Source organism: Bactrocera latifrons, unplaced genomic scaffold, assembly GCF_001853355.1.
Source record: "Bactrocera latifrons isolate USDA-ARS-PBARC rearing strain unplaced genomic scaffold, ASM185335v1 scaffold_118, whole genome shotgun sequence".
NCBI classification, from domain to species: Eukaryota; Metazoa; Arthropoda; class Insecta; order Diptera; family Tephritidae; genus Bactrocera; species Bactrocera latifrons.
Genome location: NW_017534608.1, coordinates 498,051 through 519,268, shown reverse-complemented (window position 1 = coordinate 519,268; position 21,218 = coordinate 498,051). Strand labels below are relative to the sequence as shown.

The 21,218-nt window shown below is 36.3% G+C and overlaps 1 protein-coding gene across 1 annotated transcript in view; it reads right to left on the bottom strand.

Annotated features, from left to right (window-relative positions):
* LOC108978142 (platelet binding protein GspB) overlaps nt 1-21,218 on the bottom strand; it is a 158,980-nt gene that overhangs the window by 6,625 nt on the left and 131,137 nt on the right. Inside the window, exon 3 of the mRNA XM_018948280.1 lies at nt 11,377-11,564. Coding sequence (XP_018803825.1) covers nt 11,377-11,564 — 188 coding nt within the window. The remainder of the gene's footprint in view (nt 1-11,376; nt 11,565-21,218) is intronic.

Here is a 21,218-nt window from a genome sequence, read left to right as displayed (position 1 = left end):
AATTAAAAAAAAATATAGAAAAAATATATGTATGTCATAAAGACACATAAACTTTTTATTTTAAATTTTTTCTACAGAATTACAAATTTCCTCAAACGAGATTATTCTTACGATTTATAGTTAAATTGCGGCTAGGTGGGACGTTGTGACTTAGGAGAGGGCACAATAAACCTTAAGTCGCGCTGTAATTCTCATCTATTTACCTTATCTTATAGTTAAATAATTAACTAAAAATAAAATAATAATTTTCTTTAATTATTTGACGATTTTTGAAACAAAAACCGTTTGCCTGTTTGTTTGGCAAAAGTTGACTAAGAAATACATATTTACAGATTTAAGTTGCTCGACTGACCCCCTAAAGCAGCAGAGGTCTCTAACCGCCAAGAACTGGTTTGGCACGGAATTTCAAAGGCAATTGGTCTTCACCAGATCACTGACTTGATTCAATGTGTTATAGGCGTCACTCAATTCAATAACGGGTCAAATAAAATATGGTAAATGGCTGTGTAATTAAATTTTAGTGAGTTTTTGAAGTTAATTCTGAATAATTAGGCAAAATTACAGCACAAAATCATATAAAACTGAACACTTTGTAAGCAAATATTTTGATGCGTATTTTTTGAAACAAAATTAAATAAATATTTAAAAATAAATTGTGTATACAAATTTTAATTTTGAAGGATATTTTTAAAAAATATGCTGTTTTTATCAAAAAAAACATATTTTTTTGTTGGTTTTTTTAATTTTTTTGTATTTTAGAAATGAATGCTTCGAGACACCAAATCTGGCGGAATTTCATTGCAATTGAAATAACAACACAAGCAAACATGTATGAAATTGCATGAGTACATATATTTTTTAGCAATCATAACCAAATAATATATTTACATACATATATATGTATATGTATATTTTTCATTTCATTAAACAGTTCATTTATTGCGGTGAATGCCACTGTCACTGCGTTGATTTTACTTTGGAGTCACACAGTGAGTTTGTTCGCGTTAAGCGGTAACGCGGTATGTCGCGGGAGTGTGAGGTGACGAAGATGAAGCGATGACGCAGTGACTCGCTTGTGTCGTTTTTGCTTTTGTATTGTCTGTTATAGCTGTTGTTATTATTGCCTACGCGCTTACATACAAACAAATAAGTATGTATGTATGTAAATCACCAGCAGCTGAATGCATGCATTTGTTGTTGTCGCTACGTTTTTACTCGGCGGAGTATATTTACGAGCAATTACTCTTGTTGTTTGTCTATGTTGTTGTCGCCTGTTGTCGGTTATTATTGCGCTTACAAGTATTGCGTTGCTATTGTTGTAGCTGTTTTTGTTGTTTGCAGTCGCCGCCGCTGACGGTTCATTATCAAAATGTGCCAATTAAAGTTCAGTGGCATTGCATTTTATGTCAACGTCGTGAGCATTTGGTGCGTCTGCGCTCTGTTTTCTCGTGCCTTTGTTGTTAGTGCTTTTGCTGTTAATGTTATTGTTGTTTGTGTTGCGGGCGCTGCTCGCATTGTTTGCAGTTGCGATCCGTAATCTTCAGCTATGGCAGTTAATAGCTGCGCGGGATGGGGTGGTAGGTGGTAACCATCAGTAGCAGACGATGTGAACGCATAAACAAACAATCAGCGACAGAGTGCAGTCTTCGTTGGTAATGCAGGGGAGTGAGCGCAGGGAAGGCCAATGTGTACATGCGTGCAAACATGCATACATACATACATGTACATATACATACATATATCTATGTATATACACTTGTGTGCCCATAATGGAGCTGGTTAAAAACAACAATAGACACAGACATTCCAGCAATCACAACTTAAATACATACTTCCCATTTGCACTTGTGTATATTTATTGTAGTTTGTGTGTGCGGCTGTGTGTAGTATATATGCACAGGTTTTATGAATTCTCCTGCGTAGACGAGTGAAATTTAAGTAAAATTGGGATTGTAGAATTATTATAATAATTAAAGTTGTTTAAAAATAACTTAAATAGTTTTTTTTATAAAATTTTTGAAAACCCAAAAAATCATAGTAGAATGAAACCCATCGGAAATGAAAAATGAAATAAAAAGACACGTACAATAGCGATGATCTGATATCGGGGACGGATGGTGTTGATTTTTTAAGACTCAAAAACGGTTTATCTACATAGAACCACGAGTTTTATAAAAAAAAAAGGTTATATGGCAATGTTGTATGTAATGAAAAGACCTATCACTTTTGTACAAATAATTTTTTCTCATAACCTCAAAATGTATGTAAAAAATTCAAATAACCAAGTTTGGATTCTCTGCCTATGACGTGGAACGTGTTTACTATAAATAAAATCATAAAATGTATGCTAAACGCGTTTTTCTCGAAACTGTATTATCAAAGTCGGTTGCCAAGATTTCTCCCGCAGTCTTTGGTATATAATTGCAAGGTTTTTAATGAAGGAATATTATGTTAAATTCCAACTATTACTAAGAAAGGTTGAGAAACTCTACCAAAATTTATACTTTTTTGTAAAAATGTTTGCCAAAAATATGGTTTTCACTTTTCTTGTTTCTGGTTTTTAACAAGAGGCTGTTGGAAATGAGGACGTGTAGTTCTTTGAATATTTTCAATTGAAAATTTCACAAAATCTTTGTAAAATACATATCGTCACATAAATGCAAAGCAACGTATCATAAAAGGGAATGCAAATTGAGTTTTTTCTTGCTAACGAATCACTACATCATTATACATACGTAGATATGTAAACGTAACATAAAAATTTCAGCTGTCGCTTTCAGATACTAACCAGTATATAACCACTTTATAACCAAAACAAAAATTTTTACATAACAGAAAATTATTAAAAATAAGGTATATTTCGCGCTTTAACTCATCTTAGAGCAGAAAAGTAATGTACATTGATAAAAAAAATTATGAGTCAACAACAAAATATGAAGAAGCGAACAAGGTTTATGACGCGTATATTTTGCTAACGAAAATTCAAACGATGTAATAATTTTATATTTTTTATAAATCATGCACATGTGTATGTATGTATGTACGTATATAATTAACATTTTATATTTATTGCTGGAAAATACTTTTGTTTATTTGGCGCACCCTGTACCCATTTATTTTAACGAGGTGCATATTTCCCGTTTAACTAGCGCAGTTTATTTAAAAAATAATATATTTATATACATATACTCGCATGCTTCCCTTCACTTGTTAAAAAGTTGCTCAAGGGCTTAAAGTGGAATTGCTGGCAACACACATTTATACATACATATGTAAGCTTTTATATACATGCATACATATATATGTATAGTATGTAAGTGCATGAATGCATACAAATGCACAGAGGTTGCTCATAGCAATGTAGACATTTGTTTCTAAAGTTTCATGAACACACACACATATTCATACATACATATGTATGTACACGAACATATGTATATACATTCATACTGGCATTCCAACGCTATTTTTCCAGCAATGCGGTCACGTACTGCTGGCAATGAAAAAATTGCACTAATTATTTAACGACATTGAAGAGTAAACTAAATTGAGTTGTACTCTGTGCGAAGAGCAGCAGTGAATTCGCAGAAAAAGTTACCGATTCGCACTGAAAGCTTAACTACACGCACACACACACACACACACATGCTATAGATATTTATTTATATTTCTTTATTTATATATTTTTCAACTTTTTGCGCCTGTTTGCATTGCAGATTTACCATGAATGACAAACGATGCACGCTCAAGTGGCATGCAGCATTTTGCATTGCGTCTGGTCAAAACAGGATGTTTTGTATTGGATTACATTGGCTGCGCTAAATATCAAACAACAGACGGTTGTGCATATATTTATGTGTATTTGTATGTGTGTGCAGATAGCAGATTTCATTTGCGCGCTTATAAAAAATTGTTATTGTAACATGACACTTTAGTGCTTTGAAAAACAAAAAACCGAATGTAAACAGTGTTTACTCACTCATATGCTTTAAGAATGCATATGTGTATGTATGTATTTACGAAGGGATGAGTATATAATGTCAGCGACAAAAGTGACTTCGCCGTTGACAGTTGCGTCAAATGCCAAAATGTTGAATATGCAAATGTTGAGTCATTTCCTGGTAGCAGCGTTGCAAAAAGAAATTAAATGGAGGTGTCGATGAAACCGTTAGATTGCAACGAATTTGTGTTATGCAAAAGCTCGTCACACACAAGCAGCATAAAATACAACTCCTAAGAGAAGTTTGAATCGATTTGATTGAACTGCTTGTCTTGTTGGGTGTAATAGGCGTAAGTTTAAAAAGGAGGTGGAGGGTTGCCACCTATTTTGAAAGTTAAAAAATTAAAAATGAGTACGCACTGGAATGTTATGATTAAAATACTGATAAGAAGCCTTATAGCTATTCATATTATTATACATATTTTCGGTAGCATTGCCAACTTTGTGAAAACAATTTCACAAAACTATAATATAAAGCAGTAGACATATTAAAGTGATTCGGCTCAAGAAGAGCGCTTCCAAATTATTTATTTGGTGGGAGTTGCCACCTTTTTATAAAATTAAAATAATAAAATAAACTCCAAATTATTTATTGGAAGAGAGTTGCCACCTTTTTATAAACTTAAAATAATAAAATAAATTACAAATTATTTATTGGAAGAGAGTTGCCACATTTTTATAAAATTAAAATAATATAATATTCCAGAAATGTTTCATGAACGTATTGATAATACCTATGCGGATCCTAAACAAAATAATGAATACATTCTATTTTTAAAGCGCAAATTTCATTTTGAAATATACTTAAATGCCACCACTGTTTAGGCTACACACATGGAAATATTCCGTTATTATTCCTTTTGTGTTTCAATATACTCGCAAGACCGTTACATTTTGAATGTAATTCCATTTTGAACTTTAAAATATAAAATAAAAAACTGCTGGCAACTGTTTTATTTTGTTTTTTGTTCATGAAATTGAATTGTGTTGTCCTTCGCAGCATTTCTTTTATTTCTGTAATTATATTTTTTAACTCTGATTTATCGCCCATATCAAAACACGACTTTCTTCTGAATGTTCTTTTCATTCGAAGCGAACTCGGATTTTATACTTTCCTGTTAATAAAAAACGCATTTATTCCTACATAAGCGCACACACATACGTACATACGTACTAATGCATAAAAATTTATCGCCAGATAATGGCTGCGGGCTATCGCGCCATAAATATTACATTACTGTTGCTTATCTTTACGTTCCCTGCTTTCAATGGGATTTTATTTTTTCCGATTGTCTGACGTTTCTTGATGTTGTTTCGATTTGCAGGAGCACAGCATGAATTATTTCGCTGTGCTGCTTCCATTTTAATCAACTTACATATATGTATGTATTTTTAAGTACGCTTGTATGTATGAAATGTGTTTGTGTGTATTTATTCGCTTTGTGTTTTTATTTTAACTTTATAATGTTTTAATTACATTTCTTGCTCTTTTGCTTCTTTTCGCCACTTTTGGCACTTGTTTTGTCTATAACCCGCAGCTATGATGAAAATGAATATATGTATGTATATGGCGAATGTAAGTGTGTATGCGTCATTGCCCTTGGCATTTACGTCAAGAGCATTTTTTGCCTGAGTGATTTTGTTTTGGTTTTCAGTTTACTCGCCGCCGCATCAGACGGCGACAAGATTGTTAAATTACAGCTTTAACTGAGTAGCTTCTTACATTCTCGCTTGCGCGCTATTCTACAGGTTAAAGTCGAGCTGACGGTGCCTTAGGCATGTAAAAAGTAAGCTACGTTTCTCTCCAGATCTCATAATCATTGTAAAAAATATATAATTGTAATAAATTAATAGATGATATTTTATGGTTTTATATTGCCGTTTTATTTTATTTTTTAAATTTTCCTCCATTAATTTTTTTTACAAAAAAAAAATATTTTTTATTATTAATTCGGAATAAAACTTGTTTTTTTTTTTTATAAAAAAACATAAAAGCACTAGCATTAAGTATTATTACATTGTAGTCAAATGTGGCTTTTGATACAGTTATTTACAGAAGATGCCTATTTTTTAATTTTTAAAAATTAAAATTTGTTTGTAAACAAAAATTTTGTTTTAGTATCGTTCTGAAACATTTGTATAGTGAAACAGCTAAAAAAATAATGAATAAAAATATTTCTGTAAGTTTACACTAAAATTTAAGTTAAAATAAGAAATATTAAGAATTGAAAAAAAAAAAAATATTGAAAAAAAAACTAAATAATGCCAGCAGTTAAAATTGAATGCGACAAAATATATGACTGTGAGCTCAAAAAAATAATAATTTAAATGGAAAAAATAATAATAAATAAAAAAATATATAAGAATGTCCTCGTTAAGCCAAAAAATATTGAAAAACTAATCAATCAGAATATGTGTAATAACTTAACATATTCATGCAATAACAAAGCCCATACTTATGAGTCAAATAACTTCGGCTTTGTGGCAAAATGAGCTTATCATCAAAAGCGCACGAATAATTTCAATATCTACACACACACACACATACACATGTTTGGTTTTTGTGTGTGCTTTTGATTGGTGATGGCTTGCACGTGTTAGAAACTTGCAAATATTACTGCACAGCCTAATGGCATGTCTGCTGAAGGAGCTACCGACACCTTTATCGGCAGAAAGAATTCACACACATGCACATGTAAACTCCTTACCACACACCAAACGACCCCAAAGTCACAATGTTTACTGCTGTCAGCGGTTTAGACATTCAGCACACAAAATTGCATAGGTCGCTGTCTAAGGCTGGTTATTTTGCCTTCGCAAGCTCACACTGCGCTCCGCTGTACTTCGCACGCAATTGATTCAGTACTCCAAGCGCCACAAAGCTGCTGCTCGGTTTACATTATATAATGTCTGTATGTGTAAGCGTTGTAAACGATTTTCGCTTCGTGTTTCGTATTAATTTTTGTGTGCATTTCTGTGCTCTTGCGGCGCTTTCGCAACAGACACTCAGCTGCTTAGGAGGAAGTAAAAGTCCTTGAAGTCTTCGGTAGACGCCTCAAATACTTCCACTTTAGACACTGAAAGTTTATTCAGCTGAGTGCCACGAAACCATTTTCCCTCTCTCAAGAAGCTCACATTTTCTTGTATTCGCCATTTACTTGAACGATTGCGATTATGCAACGCCTGCTTCGGAGAATTCCACGTCACTACCGCTATGTGGGCGTCATCGCTAACGTCCTTCGCTATAAAAGTTTGTCCTTTTTCTTTAATTCTGTTCTTTTTTTCAATCTGCGTGCTTTTTTTGTTTTCATGGCGCGGTTTGTTTGTCATTGGTTGCTATAATCGCTCAAAAAAATTCTGTCTCACGAAAGTACACAGCCACATTCTGATATAATCCGCTTCGCAGCTGCCAAAAAGTGGATCAAAAATCGGCAGAAATTTCCGTTCATCATTAGTGTTTGCTTAGTGGAAATTTTAATTCTCGATGAATATAAAAAGCATTTATGAGCCAAGCTTTCTTGTGGATTCTTATCGAGATTAGTTTAATAATATTTACTCTCTTTTTATGCTGAGAGTTTTATGAAGAAATTAGAAAAGCATTCTTCCACTTCAAATATGAGCAAATAACATTTCGCCTACCCCAAAATTCGCCACTTTCTTTGCTTTACGCTTCTCACATCGTTTTCAACGCCTCTCTGCCTAACCACTTTTCGCTGTTGCTCGTTCGCTTTGTTGTGTGGCACGTAGGCGTCGGCGGCGACGGCTCGAAACTTTTGCCTCACAAAATGCGTCCTCATACATATTTAATGCAATGCTTCTTCATTTACTCGCCCAAGGCTCAAGTTTCCTTGCTGCCTTGCTGCGTTGTTTATTTGATTTGATTTTATTTGTTTGCTTTGCTTAAGTACTTTCAAATTTTTCTTCAAGGACGTCGCCCGTCTGGCAGTCTGCGCTTCTCATTTCCGTGTGGCTTAAGTTGCTCGTTATATCTTGGCGTTTGTTTTGTTGCCTTTTTACTTATTACTAAACGAGTGTGTGGCACTTTGAAATTTGAGCTTTTCGAAGTGGTTGGAAACCGTTGCCTAAATGCTTAGATGTTGGCTGCTTCTAAGGTAACCCTTTCGCAAACTTTTCGGCAAGTAAAAAAGTACGAAAAAATACTAAGTATGTCTGCTTTCTATTTGTTGAACTTGTGGGCTTGTCATCTCTTCGCTGCTTATACTTAGTAACCTTGTAGCAAAATAAGGCACACAAACTTGGCAGCTTAAGTCCGATCAGCGCTGGCAAGCCTGCAGGCAGCAAAGTTTTTCCAAATTCACTTTTGACAGATATTAAAAGCATTTAGTTTAGTGAGAAAGCATTACACGCTTTTCTCAGCGTATAGTTTCAAATGTGTTTTCAAAAAGGTGAGTCTGCCTGCGTGCCTGTACCTTTGTGTCGGAGCTAATTTTGATCGATCACTTGTTCATCAAAGCCCTGCTTGTTTTTATGCCATTAATTATACAGACTGAGTTGATAAAGAGATCGATCATCGCAATGTCACTCATACGCATCGTTGTACTGCCATATATTCGGTGGCAGAGAGACGACTGCAACCACATATATTGACAAAATACGAAAGTACTTTTTCGACTACCCAATATCAGTATATATTTGATTAGTTTTCTGCAATTTTTCCTCAAATCTAGCTGAAAAGCGATTAGTAGCTGCCTGGCTTGCCTGGAAATTTGGATAAATAAGTAGCTTCAGTCCAAATACGCCAAGCTTCTTGCAGATGTCGGATGAAAGGAACTTTGTATGTAAGAAATCTTCTAAAACAGTTGCAAAAAGTGTAGTGTGCCTTGCTTTAATAGTCTCTACTGTATAAATTGAATACTAAAATTGTGTTGTTGTTTTATCCTATACAACCTGTAAAGATTTGTATGTGAGTGAAATTTATTTGTTTTAGTCTTTTCAGGCGTAATACAAAAACAGTTGCTAGACGTCTAGCATACTTTGAAAATTAGATTTCTGTTAAGACGCGCCAAATATTCATTATAACCGTACCATAGCAACAAGCCCTAAATCCCACTTATAGGCATGGCACATGCACACACGCTTAAATATGCAGACATCCGCCAAATTTCGACACATATTTGAGCATAGCTTGGAAGCAATTAATGTCGACCACAGCCTGGCAACCCAATTACAGGACGTAAATATGCATAAATATGTACCTGCACTCGCACACACACACACACTTACATACATACCTATATACAAATTACTTTGAGTGGATTATCTTTTAAGAGTATATATACCGTATATTTGCTTAAAAGCAGCATATGTATGTGTGCGTTTGAGTGAATTAAAATGGCGCCTACAGCACAGTTATCTATGTCAAACGCAAGGGCAGACGCATAAATTCATTAATAAAAGCCTTTTAATAGCGCTGTTGCGGGGAAGGCGGCGTGTGGCACGCGTTTGCAATTTCAAGCCAGACAAGACAGCAAACACGCATACACACATACATATACATTTGCATGTTTGCATAAGAACAAGAGCAACAGTAAACATAGCAAAGTAAACAATTAAAGGACATTTACGCACACACGCACACGCACACGCACACACTCAAACTCAAACACGAATATGCACAAGAATATTTGGCATACGGGCGTTATTGTTGTAATAAACTATGCGTCTCCTGTTGGTGTGTAAACACATTTAGCATTTCCATCCATTTAACCAAACGCTCTGTAGGTGCGTTTGGCAACGCGGAGCCTAAACACATACATTTTTATGCCTTTTTGGCTTCATTCATTTTCCAATTCACTTAACGGCGCATCACTGACGCACTAAGCTTTGCCACTTGTTTCTTTCCTATCCACGCTCGTTGTTGCTGTTGCTTTAGCGTCTGCAGCACCGAGCAAAAGAGGAAATTGAAACATTAAAATTTTATTGTTTGCCAAATTTGTCGAAGAAATGCAATTTACTATAATTCGAATTGTTTTTGCCTGAGCGGAGTGTGACTTGCAAATGGCATTGCGCTTACTCGCTTGAGTTTGTTAATAAAATGTTTGCCTTAACTTTATGGTCAAGTTGTTATAAAATAACGCTTTCGCAGTTGCTATAAAATTTTACGACGATTAATGATTGCGCACGTTTTTAGTTTTTAAAACTACGACTATCACGAGTTTAACCGAATTCATATTTAAATCGGCCGAATCGGCGCTCCTGGCGTAATAAAGGAAGTGGCGTTGCATAATTTGCTGCCTGAGTACTATGAGGTACTGTGACCCCCTTTAAGGCTTTATGATACGCAAATATGTGCTATTTAAAATTTTCTTTGCATTTTAATTTTTTATTCAAAGTAAATAATTAAATAGAATAAAATAATAAATCAAGCACATGACTTTTCTTCGCAAAATTTGCCAGTTAGCTTTATGTGCCGTAAAATAATAACATAGAAGATCTCTCTACAACCACATATGTATGTATGTATGTATATATCGTCACCTAAAATGCAAAATAACGTAATATCACTTTTCATAAGTTTACAGGCGAAGGAAAAATGATATAAACGAAACCTTTCATATTCAAAGAAAACTTTATTTTTGGTTATAAAATGGTTATATATATACCAATATAAAGGTTATAAGTAACATGATGTAGTGAAACGTAAGCAATGAAAAACTCAATTTCGACTTTTTGGATGATACCTTGTACGTCATTTTAGGTGACAATATTTATGTATGTCAGCGGTTGTATGAACCTACGAAACGAGTTACTGATCCATAAAACTACTTTTGGGTCTCAAATGACCGATAGAAAAGCGTATAAGTCAAAATGATGCCTACATTTAGACGCAAGTAGAAACTCATTTTTATTAATTGAAAGCTTTTATAGCCTTGACAGATCCAATTGACCCATGTTAATGCGAATTTGTAATTCACAAGAGTTTCGTGCATTTAGCCAAGAATTGAATTTGCCAAATTTGAGTGGGCAACACTGCTCAAAAATGACCGATTTTTGGTATTTTTTGACAGATGTCGCTTGAAGGCTACCGCCTCCTTTGCGTTTATAGCATCTAAGGTAAGCAGTTTTATATTGATAATTAAATTATGTGCAAGTATATTAACAAAAACAAATTTTTTTATTTTTAGATGGTTTGCAGCGTTGCTTAGTGCGTATTAATTTTGCTCGTCTGTCAGGGTTATTAGTTTCTTTTCTGGAAAAAAAAGTGCAAAATATTCTTAGCAAGCAGTAAATTGTGATTGGAGCTACATAATCTTATTATAAAATATGATATATATTTCAATATATATATGTCATTTTTAATTAGCGAAAAAAATATTTGTTAATTAGATATACATATATATGTATGTTACACTTACGGGTACAGGATTGTCCGGCTCAGTGTGCAGAAGTGTCTGATCTTCGGGCAACAGTGGAATTGGTAATGTTAGAGCGACAGTGGCACGACGTTTCAGCGCCGTGACACGATAACAGTTTATGGCAACAATCAAAACGCTGATGCATGCGACGCTCAGTGAAATGCCAATCGCAATCAATAGTATACGACCTGGAAAGAGCCGGAAAAGAGAGAGAGAAATGTATGAGCAACAAATCATTAATTTAGCCTATAACATTTTAAATTATATAATTATGAAAAATTAGTTAAAAGTTGATATTTAAGTAACACTAAAGCCGTAAGATACGCACAATGCGTGCTACGCTTCCGCTGAGCATGTCATTCTCAGCTTGAACCGAGCTAAAGAGCGCATTAATAAATAATAAATGTGCGCAAAAACACACAATGATTAGTGGAAATTAATAAATTGATGAAGTGTAATTGTATGATTTCCTATCGCTAACCGAATTTGTTGCAAACACATTACTGCGCATTTAACGGTATATATTTTTTCTTCGTTTTCCCTCTTACGTTTTCTGCGCGCACCAAAGGTGTTGCGTGTTTGTTGCCAGGCGCACGCCATACAACTCAAATACAACAACAATATATATAACAACAACAGCAATCGTCTATTTGTTGGCAACTTTGTAGGCGAGTGAATGCGAAGACCTTGAGACGCCTTGCTGAAGCGTGGCGTGCGACGCCAGACAGTAGGGCTAGACAGACCGGCTTGCCAGCAACGCCAGCGCGCTACCCGTGTGCTAGTTGGTCAACAAAACCAACAATAACAATAGAACAGGCATACCATGAAAATGGCAGCAAAAAACCATTCGGCCAACAGTGATAAAAATAAAAGCGCAGCTGCTGCCTCACGCTACCTGCCATCAGCCGCTGGCTTTGCTCGTTTTCGCTGAGCGCCTGCATTCATTAGATATATTTAATTACAATTTTCATTATGATTGCGCGCAGCAATATTTCGCCGCAGCTCAACCATGCAACCGCGCACACACTCACACACGTACGTATGCTTTTCACAGTCGCCTAAGCATAAATAATAACGAAAGCAGAACAAGAAGAAGAGCAAAATAATAGTCAATATTTATTTAAGCATTTTGCTGGCATTGCTGACGCTGACGCTGACGCTGCTGCAAAGCAAATTGCATGTAATCAGTTATGACTCCGAACAATGCAGCTGCAATGGCGCAGCTGCTGCCGTTGCGTCGTCCCCTTGCCAAGGCGAAGTGACGCTGCGGTGCTGTTCCGCTCGGCGGTTGCCACACAAAGCTGCTGGCGTGTTGACAGCAACATTTGACACCCACAATTGACACCTCATGCATCAGCGACAGCAGCAACGGCAACAACAGTTGCCAACAATGGTAAATATACACTTTTTATACATAAATATGCATGTACATGAGTGTGTGACTGGGTCTGTGTGTGTCGCTTGGCTGTCAGTTTATGTGTGTTTGTTGCTGTCTTTTGTGCGGTTTGGCTCCGCAGTTGTTTGACATTTTGAAATTAATGGAGTGAATTTGATTTACAACTCAGATTGTGTGGAGGAAATTATGATTCCCGTTGGCTATATTTAGATATTCGCGTATTTATGCGAAATATTTACTTGCCGATTTCACTGTGCATTTGTAGGCATATGTCTAGGCAGCAGACCGGTTTTCCTTTGTTAATGCTCGTATGCAATTTTTATCTAGCGTAAAAAAAGTTTCGAGCGAAAATGACTAAATTTTTAGTTATTTGTGTTTGATATCTGAAAATAGTCATAGAGCGCGACTTGAAGTACTCGGGAGGACGTTGTGCTAAGGGTTAAGGATTGACTTTACAATCGATTATTTTCGATTGTGAAATGGATTAATGGATTCGTTTTCGATTATGGAAAGAAATAATCGGTTATTTATGAGTTATTAATCACAACGGCAATAAATTGGTTACTGCATCAAATCTATTAGATATTTTTATAAGATCGAAAAAATGCTTTTCTACACTGTTTATCACCAGCGAAGACTTCCACATTAAGTTGGCAGCGATTACTCATTTGCCATAGAATGTTGAAGTATCAACTGCTTATCTCCGTGCTAAGTTGGAAGCGATTTTCTTGGAATGTTGAATTACAAAAAAAAGTTGGTTGCTAAAATTTTTTACCAAGAAGTTTAGGTTTTCGCATTTTAATTTCGTTTACTTAATACCCAATTCCGATGAATTTATCGATAATTAAGCGTAGATAACTGGATTTTTGAAGTGAAGTTCTTTGAGGCAGTACTTTGGATTTTCCAGTGAAGTTAGAGAAGTTTTTTGACATTGTACTTTATATCAGATACAGCTTCTTCGAATCCACTAAAAATTTTATATAAAAATAATCGATTTGAGACAATTTTCTGAAACTTTCCAAACCAAATATATTAGAGGGTTTAAATAAGTTTTGATTTTTGAGAAGTGATTATTAACAAACGCTCTCATCACCAAGTGTCTTCAGTCGAATTTTAGGAAAGAAATATATGAGGCAGTGCCAAACTGAAAGTAAGAATATTGGTGGTATTTCGGTTGCCCCAAAAAGTATGCAAGCTATTTTTATGTATTTTGCCTACATTAAGGCCTAAATTAAGGAAAAATGCCATGCAGGCCACCAATGAAATTTTTGAAGTTTACGGAGACGATGCTGTATCAGTTCGATAGCGCATACAATGTTTCGGTAGCTACCGTTCTGGAATTTTCGAAATTTCGATTTTCACTGATGAAAGTTTTACACTGATGGAATAATGTTTCTAGCAGAAAAATGGCAAAAAGTGGTCGACCAAAATGGTACATACCTGTTTTATAAAAATAAAAAAAACAAATAACTTGAATTTTCATTAGAAATACGAAAAGACTTTTTCGACTACGCAATATATATATAAAAAAAAAACTATTTCCATTAAAGAGTTTTGTAAAATTAAAATTTTTACCACATAATTATAATAATAAGATTTTAAGTAAAATTGCACTACTCAACAAAGCTGAAGGAAAAGATTGCGACTGATGTGCTAAAAGGTCTGTGGGGTATTTGAGGAGTCCTGGTAAGGACTTTGAGTTAATGTACAGTTATTTTTATCACCCCACTCCTTGACTCAACACAAAAAATTCGACGTTTTTGGAAATTTTTACTATCATTTACGGTTTAAGCAACCCAAAATTAGCAAAGAAACCGCCTCTAACACACAGTTGCAAAATGTCTGTAAACAAGTCTTATTCTTTTAAAAAATTTCAAAAATATTTGCAGACATTTTTTTAATTGCTTTTAAATTTTTTTTTTGTGATGCATTGTTACTGAGTTGAAAAAAACTCGTTATGAAAATTACCTTTAAAATATATACTTTTAGCTCCTAAAATTATCTTTTTCTTGCAGGAAAGCAACATTCATCAATATTATCGGTGGCAAATCTGTACCCGCATAAGTAATTAAAAAACCAGTTGCTCAAGTAGTTTTAATAATATATATAAATAGATTTAGTGAACTTTTTTAGAACAAAGACGATGAATGAAAAGGGCTAGAGACACTTAAATAACTAAGCCCTTAAACTTATGACAAATTTATATAATACAAATAAGAGCCTATCAAATTGCAAATTGCTGTAAGCCGCATATACATATAGTATATATTAACCAAGTATAACTATAAAACTGAAGTAATTACGAAAGCCCGGCCATTCAAGGCAGACAGAGGTTGAACTTTGTACTTCGGAGAGTTACAAAACATGGCGCTAAATCTAAAGTATTTGAGCACCTCTAACGTTAATTCCGTACACAAGTATTCGAGGTACATCAATTACGAGCGAGTGAAGTGGCTGGTTAAGTCTTTCCGTTTATAGCGCGTGAAATAGCGGTAATTAATAATACCATTCATTGACACTAATTCCACAGCCAGACACTACGCAACGCCATTCACAGTTATAAAGAGTATCGATGTGATTTCACTAGTGATTGCCAACTAAGAACGCTCCAGTGTCGCTATTTATATATACATACTCATATTTATATATTTGGGCATGCTTAGACATGAGCTGCCATACATTTCACTACATTTAGTATGGCATTTTCGATAATTACCGAATGACGCAGACACAGTTGTTATTGTTGTATTTGTTAATCGTTTTCTATTTCCGGCTTACACTTATTTTACAATGAAAAATTTAATATATAAACGAAACGGTTTGAAATTTGGAAGCGGCCGAGGAATGCTTGGCTCTCAGGTAATCACACTTAACGCTTTGGTTAACCGACTGTTGGCGGTCTGCTGGCGCTTTTGTACTTTTATATACTTTTGCCACTTCTTTTGTCGCAACTCATGGAATTCTCCAAGTGAATAATACTCACTCGCCTTTATTGCCAGCGAACAGCGAATTACTCAATAGCTAAACAAGCTCAGTGGGAGAAAGGGGTGTGTTTGCGGTGGAAGGCAAACGATGACCGGCGTACGGTGAACGGTGAATGGCGTACGGGCAGCTTTAAGGCTAGACAGCCAGACAACCAGACAGATAGGTAAATACGGACGTGACTGCTAATGCAACAGAGATAGCGACGAGCGAGCGCGACACACAGGCACACAATTGATTGGACACAGACGAGAAACCGGTTGGCAAACGGCATAAAATCGATCGAACCAGTTAGGTGGGCTGGCGGTTGGTTGGGGCGGGCGCGGTGTTGCTTGATAGGCTTTGTCATTCACCAGCACGTATACGCCATGTGCCACTGCCTGTCAGCGAGCTGAGACTCCAACAAAAATGCCTGCTCAGCAAACACAAATAGCAAATGCAAAAAATAATAAAATAAGATAACTACATAAGCTAGTTGTTGTTGTGTCTGATGAGCGGATTAAATGAATTTCTGTAACGCTAACCTAAAAAGTGCTTGTAAATCAGTATAGTGGCGCGCAGTATGTAGTCCAAAGTGCGATGCGCCGCCGATAAGGCCACAGACTGTGCTTGCGTGTGTGCGTGTATGTATGTGTGCATGGAAAACCAAGAGAGAGAAAGAGTGCGGAAAACGCGCTACCAAGCGAGCGTTGCTGCTACAGAAGAGCGTCTGACAAAGCGGTGCGTCTATAATTTCAACGCACTCAATTAGTCAGCTATATGCGCTACCACTGGCACCTCGCCGCCTCAATGGAGCGCGTGCCTTTGTGTGTGTGAGTGTGCGCGCGCGGAGTAATGATCGCAGTGCACTTGAGTCACCATAAAATCACCTGTTTACCTATCTGTCTGCTTGTCGACTACCTGCCTGCCAGCTCGACAGCTTGCAGCGTGCGGTTATTTAGTCTACGATATGCCCGTGCCGCCGCACTGCGCTCGCCTGTCTGCAGCCACGACGACGATCGTTCAAGTTTTGTGCGACAGGTAAGCGCGGGAGCGCGCCGTGCCATTGGGTGGCGGTAATTTCAGTGGCGTTGCTCACAATCGACCACCTGTATACCGTTCGTTTATGGCGCATAACAAAACATGAATGGGTTGCTATTGCGCATGTGTGTCTACATACTGGTGCGTACATATATTGCTGCATTTAATTCTGACTTTTGGGCCAGAGAAAAAACGTGTATGTGAAAGTGGAATTTTTTTTGGAGATTTTTATAGTCATTCCGGCGAAAAAGTTATAAAAGTTAACATAACAATTTTTTTGGAGTCTGGCTCTGTAGAAGGAGGGTAATGCAAACGTCTGAAAAAGAATGTTTCTGGTAAAACAATTTAATAAAATAATATTTAAGACGCTATACTCTTGAAAATAGGCGCCTTGCTTATATTGATTTTCTGAATAACAATTTATTCTGTTCCAAAATAATTTAATAAGGGGAGCGTGTGTTTCTGAGTTCTAAAATTTACTTTCAACTAGCGTTTGGGATTACACTTTCTCGTTTTCATAGTTATCTAATGCAAATTTGACGCTGCTCGCTATTTAGCAACAATTGTCGGGGCGTATGAGTAATCTTTGTCATATTGCTTCATTTTTAGTTGTAATTTTGGATATATGTATGTATGTAAGTAAGAGTACGGAAGATTCATGGAAAGCATTGCGCTTCTGATTTCTTCTTCAACACTCTGGAGCGAAAACCATTGCTGTCAAATCGCCCATGTGTATTTACGCATATTAAAACAAACGCGTATGTGGACCGGATTATTGCCCATTTTGCCGCATAACGACGTCAATGTTTGCGTCAGAGCGCACCAGTTACGCGCTTAATACCTGTTTCCAGTTTTGTAGCGCGAAAATTCAGCGATCGGGTTATTTGAACTTGTGCCACAACTCCTGCGTTCACAGACCGAAGTTGCTGGGTGCGTGCGCAAATAGACCCAAATGGGCACATGCATACATGTATACATACATATATTTGCAATAAACACTTCGCATGGACAATTAAGCGGTCGGCAGCAGCAATATGTCTGGTTGGATAGACGGGTCTGGTAGTCAGCCAAATGCGCGGCCGTTATATGTAAGCATAAATATGTATCTGGTCTGGAGATGTGATTTAAGCGTCTGAAAAGATGTGAGTGTGTGTGTGTGTGCGTTAATGACTCTCCAGACCATCCGCAAAAATATTTGTTAAACCAACTTAACGAAAAAACAATAAATCGGCGCAAATATATTCGTAAGCATAAAGCAGAGCGCGCCTGCACGTACACACGCATACATGCCGACGTGATTATGTTTATATGCGTGTGCATGAGTAGTTGCGCGCGTTGATTTGCACAAACTATTTCTTGCGTTAGCGCTGGCCGCTATTTTCTCTCACATATATGCATACATACGTGTGCGGATGTAGATGTGTGTGTGTGCTTGTGTGCTTGCTGATCACAAGCTCATTTGCCATTCGGCGGGCAATTCAGCTGTCTGCTGGCTCGTCTAGACGTCTATATGCGCCGATATACAATGCCTTTCATTGTTGTTTGTGTTTTTGTGCTGCGTTAGCATGTACACACACACAGCGCAACTGTTGCTTTCATTATTATTGTTTTTGTTATTTATAGATTTCAAGTTTTTGTTTTTCGAATTTAGTTTTTGCTGTTTATTTGTCGGTTTTTGGCCATTGGCGCGGCAACAATTGTTTTCATTCAAACGCAAAAGGTATTTAGCGGTCCACACGCTAAATATAGAATCATAGACAGAAATGAAAATAAAAGCAATAACAATAAGCGAGAATTCTTAGCGCAGCCAAACAACATATTCAAGCCAATTGATGCAGACTTTGGCTACACTGATGAAATCTGTTTGGACCCCGTAAGAGCTGAATTTCTTTGTTATTAAAATTATTTTTAAATACTAGAAAAACGATTTTCGTCTGACAGCTGTGTAGTCGAAACCCCAGTAGTTAGAACAGAACCCCTTTAAACTGCATAAAAACAATTTTTTCAAATATTTCAAAATTTGCTCAGCTATAGCATAAAAATAGCATTAATTCTACTAGTAATGTGGAGCCAAAGCGTTGTTTTTTATGACTGAAATGGCAGGTCATGAATCTCTCGAGGTTGCATTTATTCCTAAATACGACAATTTTGCTGTTTACATACTTATTGAGCCAGAAATGGACCAAAGCGCTGAACAAAATTTAGCTCGAAATCGTCGAATCTCCTTCGAACGCTTTCAATTTAAGATCTTGGCGTAAAATGCTCCAAGTCGTTTTATACGTCAATCTGAGTTGCTGTGAGTGGCGCCGAGTTGACTCTCCTTACTCTTCGTATACAATCTCAGCTACGTCTGCTATATTTTCTTAACCTCGTGCTGGACGTGCTCTATTCGATCAAATAATATACAATAATAAAACTGGATCTCAAAATGATATAAGTTGAGCGAAGCACGCGAAAGATATTCTTTACAAAACGTGAATTTTCATGATAAAGTTGAACGATTTGTAAACGTTATTCAGGAATAAGTCTTTCTATAATGAAAAATCACACGTCAGCTTGGCATGACTCACGCGTGTTCTGTCAAAAAAGGCGATTGACTTCTTACTATATTGCTCCTACTTAGATCACCCGATGTTTGGTTTGACAGCTGATCTGACAGCTATCTCTCAAGAAGTTTTATAAAAAAGCAGCCTTTAATTTCATGTATGTTTCTAAGCCATTTTATTGCCATATGCCAAGACACAAACCAACACAGCCATATAGAGCACACATACAAATACTCACGTATATACTATATATTATGCATATGTAAGTATATTTGTTTGTATATGTGTGCGCAATAACTTTTTCGCATTGAAGGCTATTAACTCACCGCCACCGGCGTGCTGTTGCTTTTATTATTGTTTTAATTGTCTGCATAGTAGTTAGGCACAATTGTTTTCTCGTCGGTTTACGTCTGGGATTCGTGTCCCATACGGACACATGTACATGTGTGGCATGCACCTTAATGGCTAATTAATGAACGCTCGTAAGCTCGCTGCGTGCGCTTGAAATTCGCAGCTACCCGCCTTACCTATGCCGCTTTATTTGTGTGCATTGTGTTGCCATCGCCTCTTTGTTTTGTCTGTTCTTAATTCCTTCAGCATGCATATGCATGCGAGCATGTGTTGCGTCTGCGGTTGGCAATAAATTTATTTAATTCTCGTTTTGTTAGAAAGTTTACTCATCGAATAATTGCGGGATTTCTTATGGGCTTTGATATCGGACTTTTTCGGCTTTTTCGTAGACGCGCATAAATTTCTAACGTAAGCGTTTTGTCGGCGCTCAGGTAGCCACACACTTGCAGCGCCAGCGAGTCAAATAGTTTTGTATTGATTATTTGGGAGCCTCTCATTTGTGCGCGTGTGTTTTTATAGCAAATAATTTGCATAATTGTTTCGCACGTGTCGTCTGCAATTTCGTTTTATTGAATATTTATACCGCTCGCGTTGGAGCAAAAAAGCGATCGTGTGCATTTATTTGGTTTGTTTGCTAAGAATGCTGACGTTGGAGCGCGAATTTTGCCTGCAATTTTTTATTATTTCGAAATTCGTGAAATTTATTCGTCTAGACTTTAAGCCGTGTTTGCGCTGCTGGCACTTAGACCGCGTTCCCAACACATTTAATGAGTAGCGGAAATATGCGGCACATAAAAACGGCACATTGTGCTATAATTTCACTTTTGGCAATTAGAAAGGCAAATTGATTTGAAATTCAATTTGATGGTTGCCAGGTGAAAGTCCGCTTTAAAAAGTGTTTTTTATTGTACTCTGTATTTTATGTCACTTTATGAACAGATAAAGGGTTGAAGCTCAAGTGAAATGGAACGTATAATGGGGCAGACTACAGCCAGATAAAAAAAATTTTTACAAGAAGTTATCCAGATGGTGGATCTGAGTAACTCTAATGAATGCTTATTAATAAGTATTTTGTGACGTATTCTGGATATAACCAACAAATTAAAAATGACGCCCATAAGTTTTTTCACTTTTTTTTTAAGAATATAATTTTTCACGAGGATTGTACAAACGGTTTTGAATTCGTGTGAAGTTCCACCTCCAATTAGCGTGTGTTTAGCGCCTGTTTGCTCACGAAGTGAAAATATTGTCTGTTGATTTGTACGATAAGAAATAAATCTACAATAACTTGTATGTTTTTTTAAATTAAATATCTAAAATACATCTCTGTTAATGAAGATAACGTCAAAAAAGCGCACTGTTGGCAACAGAGAGTTAGCAGAAGATCTCAACATATCTTACGGAATGATTCAGCACATTTTGTTAAATGTTTATGGCTGCAAAACGTATAAAAGCCAATTTTGAAGGCGATAATTAAGAGAGTTATTTTAAAATATGTGAAAATATAGTTTTTTGTACAAGTCCTGATCAATTTGATCAGATGGTGT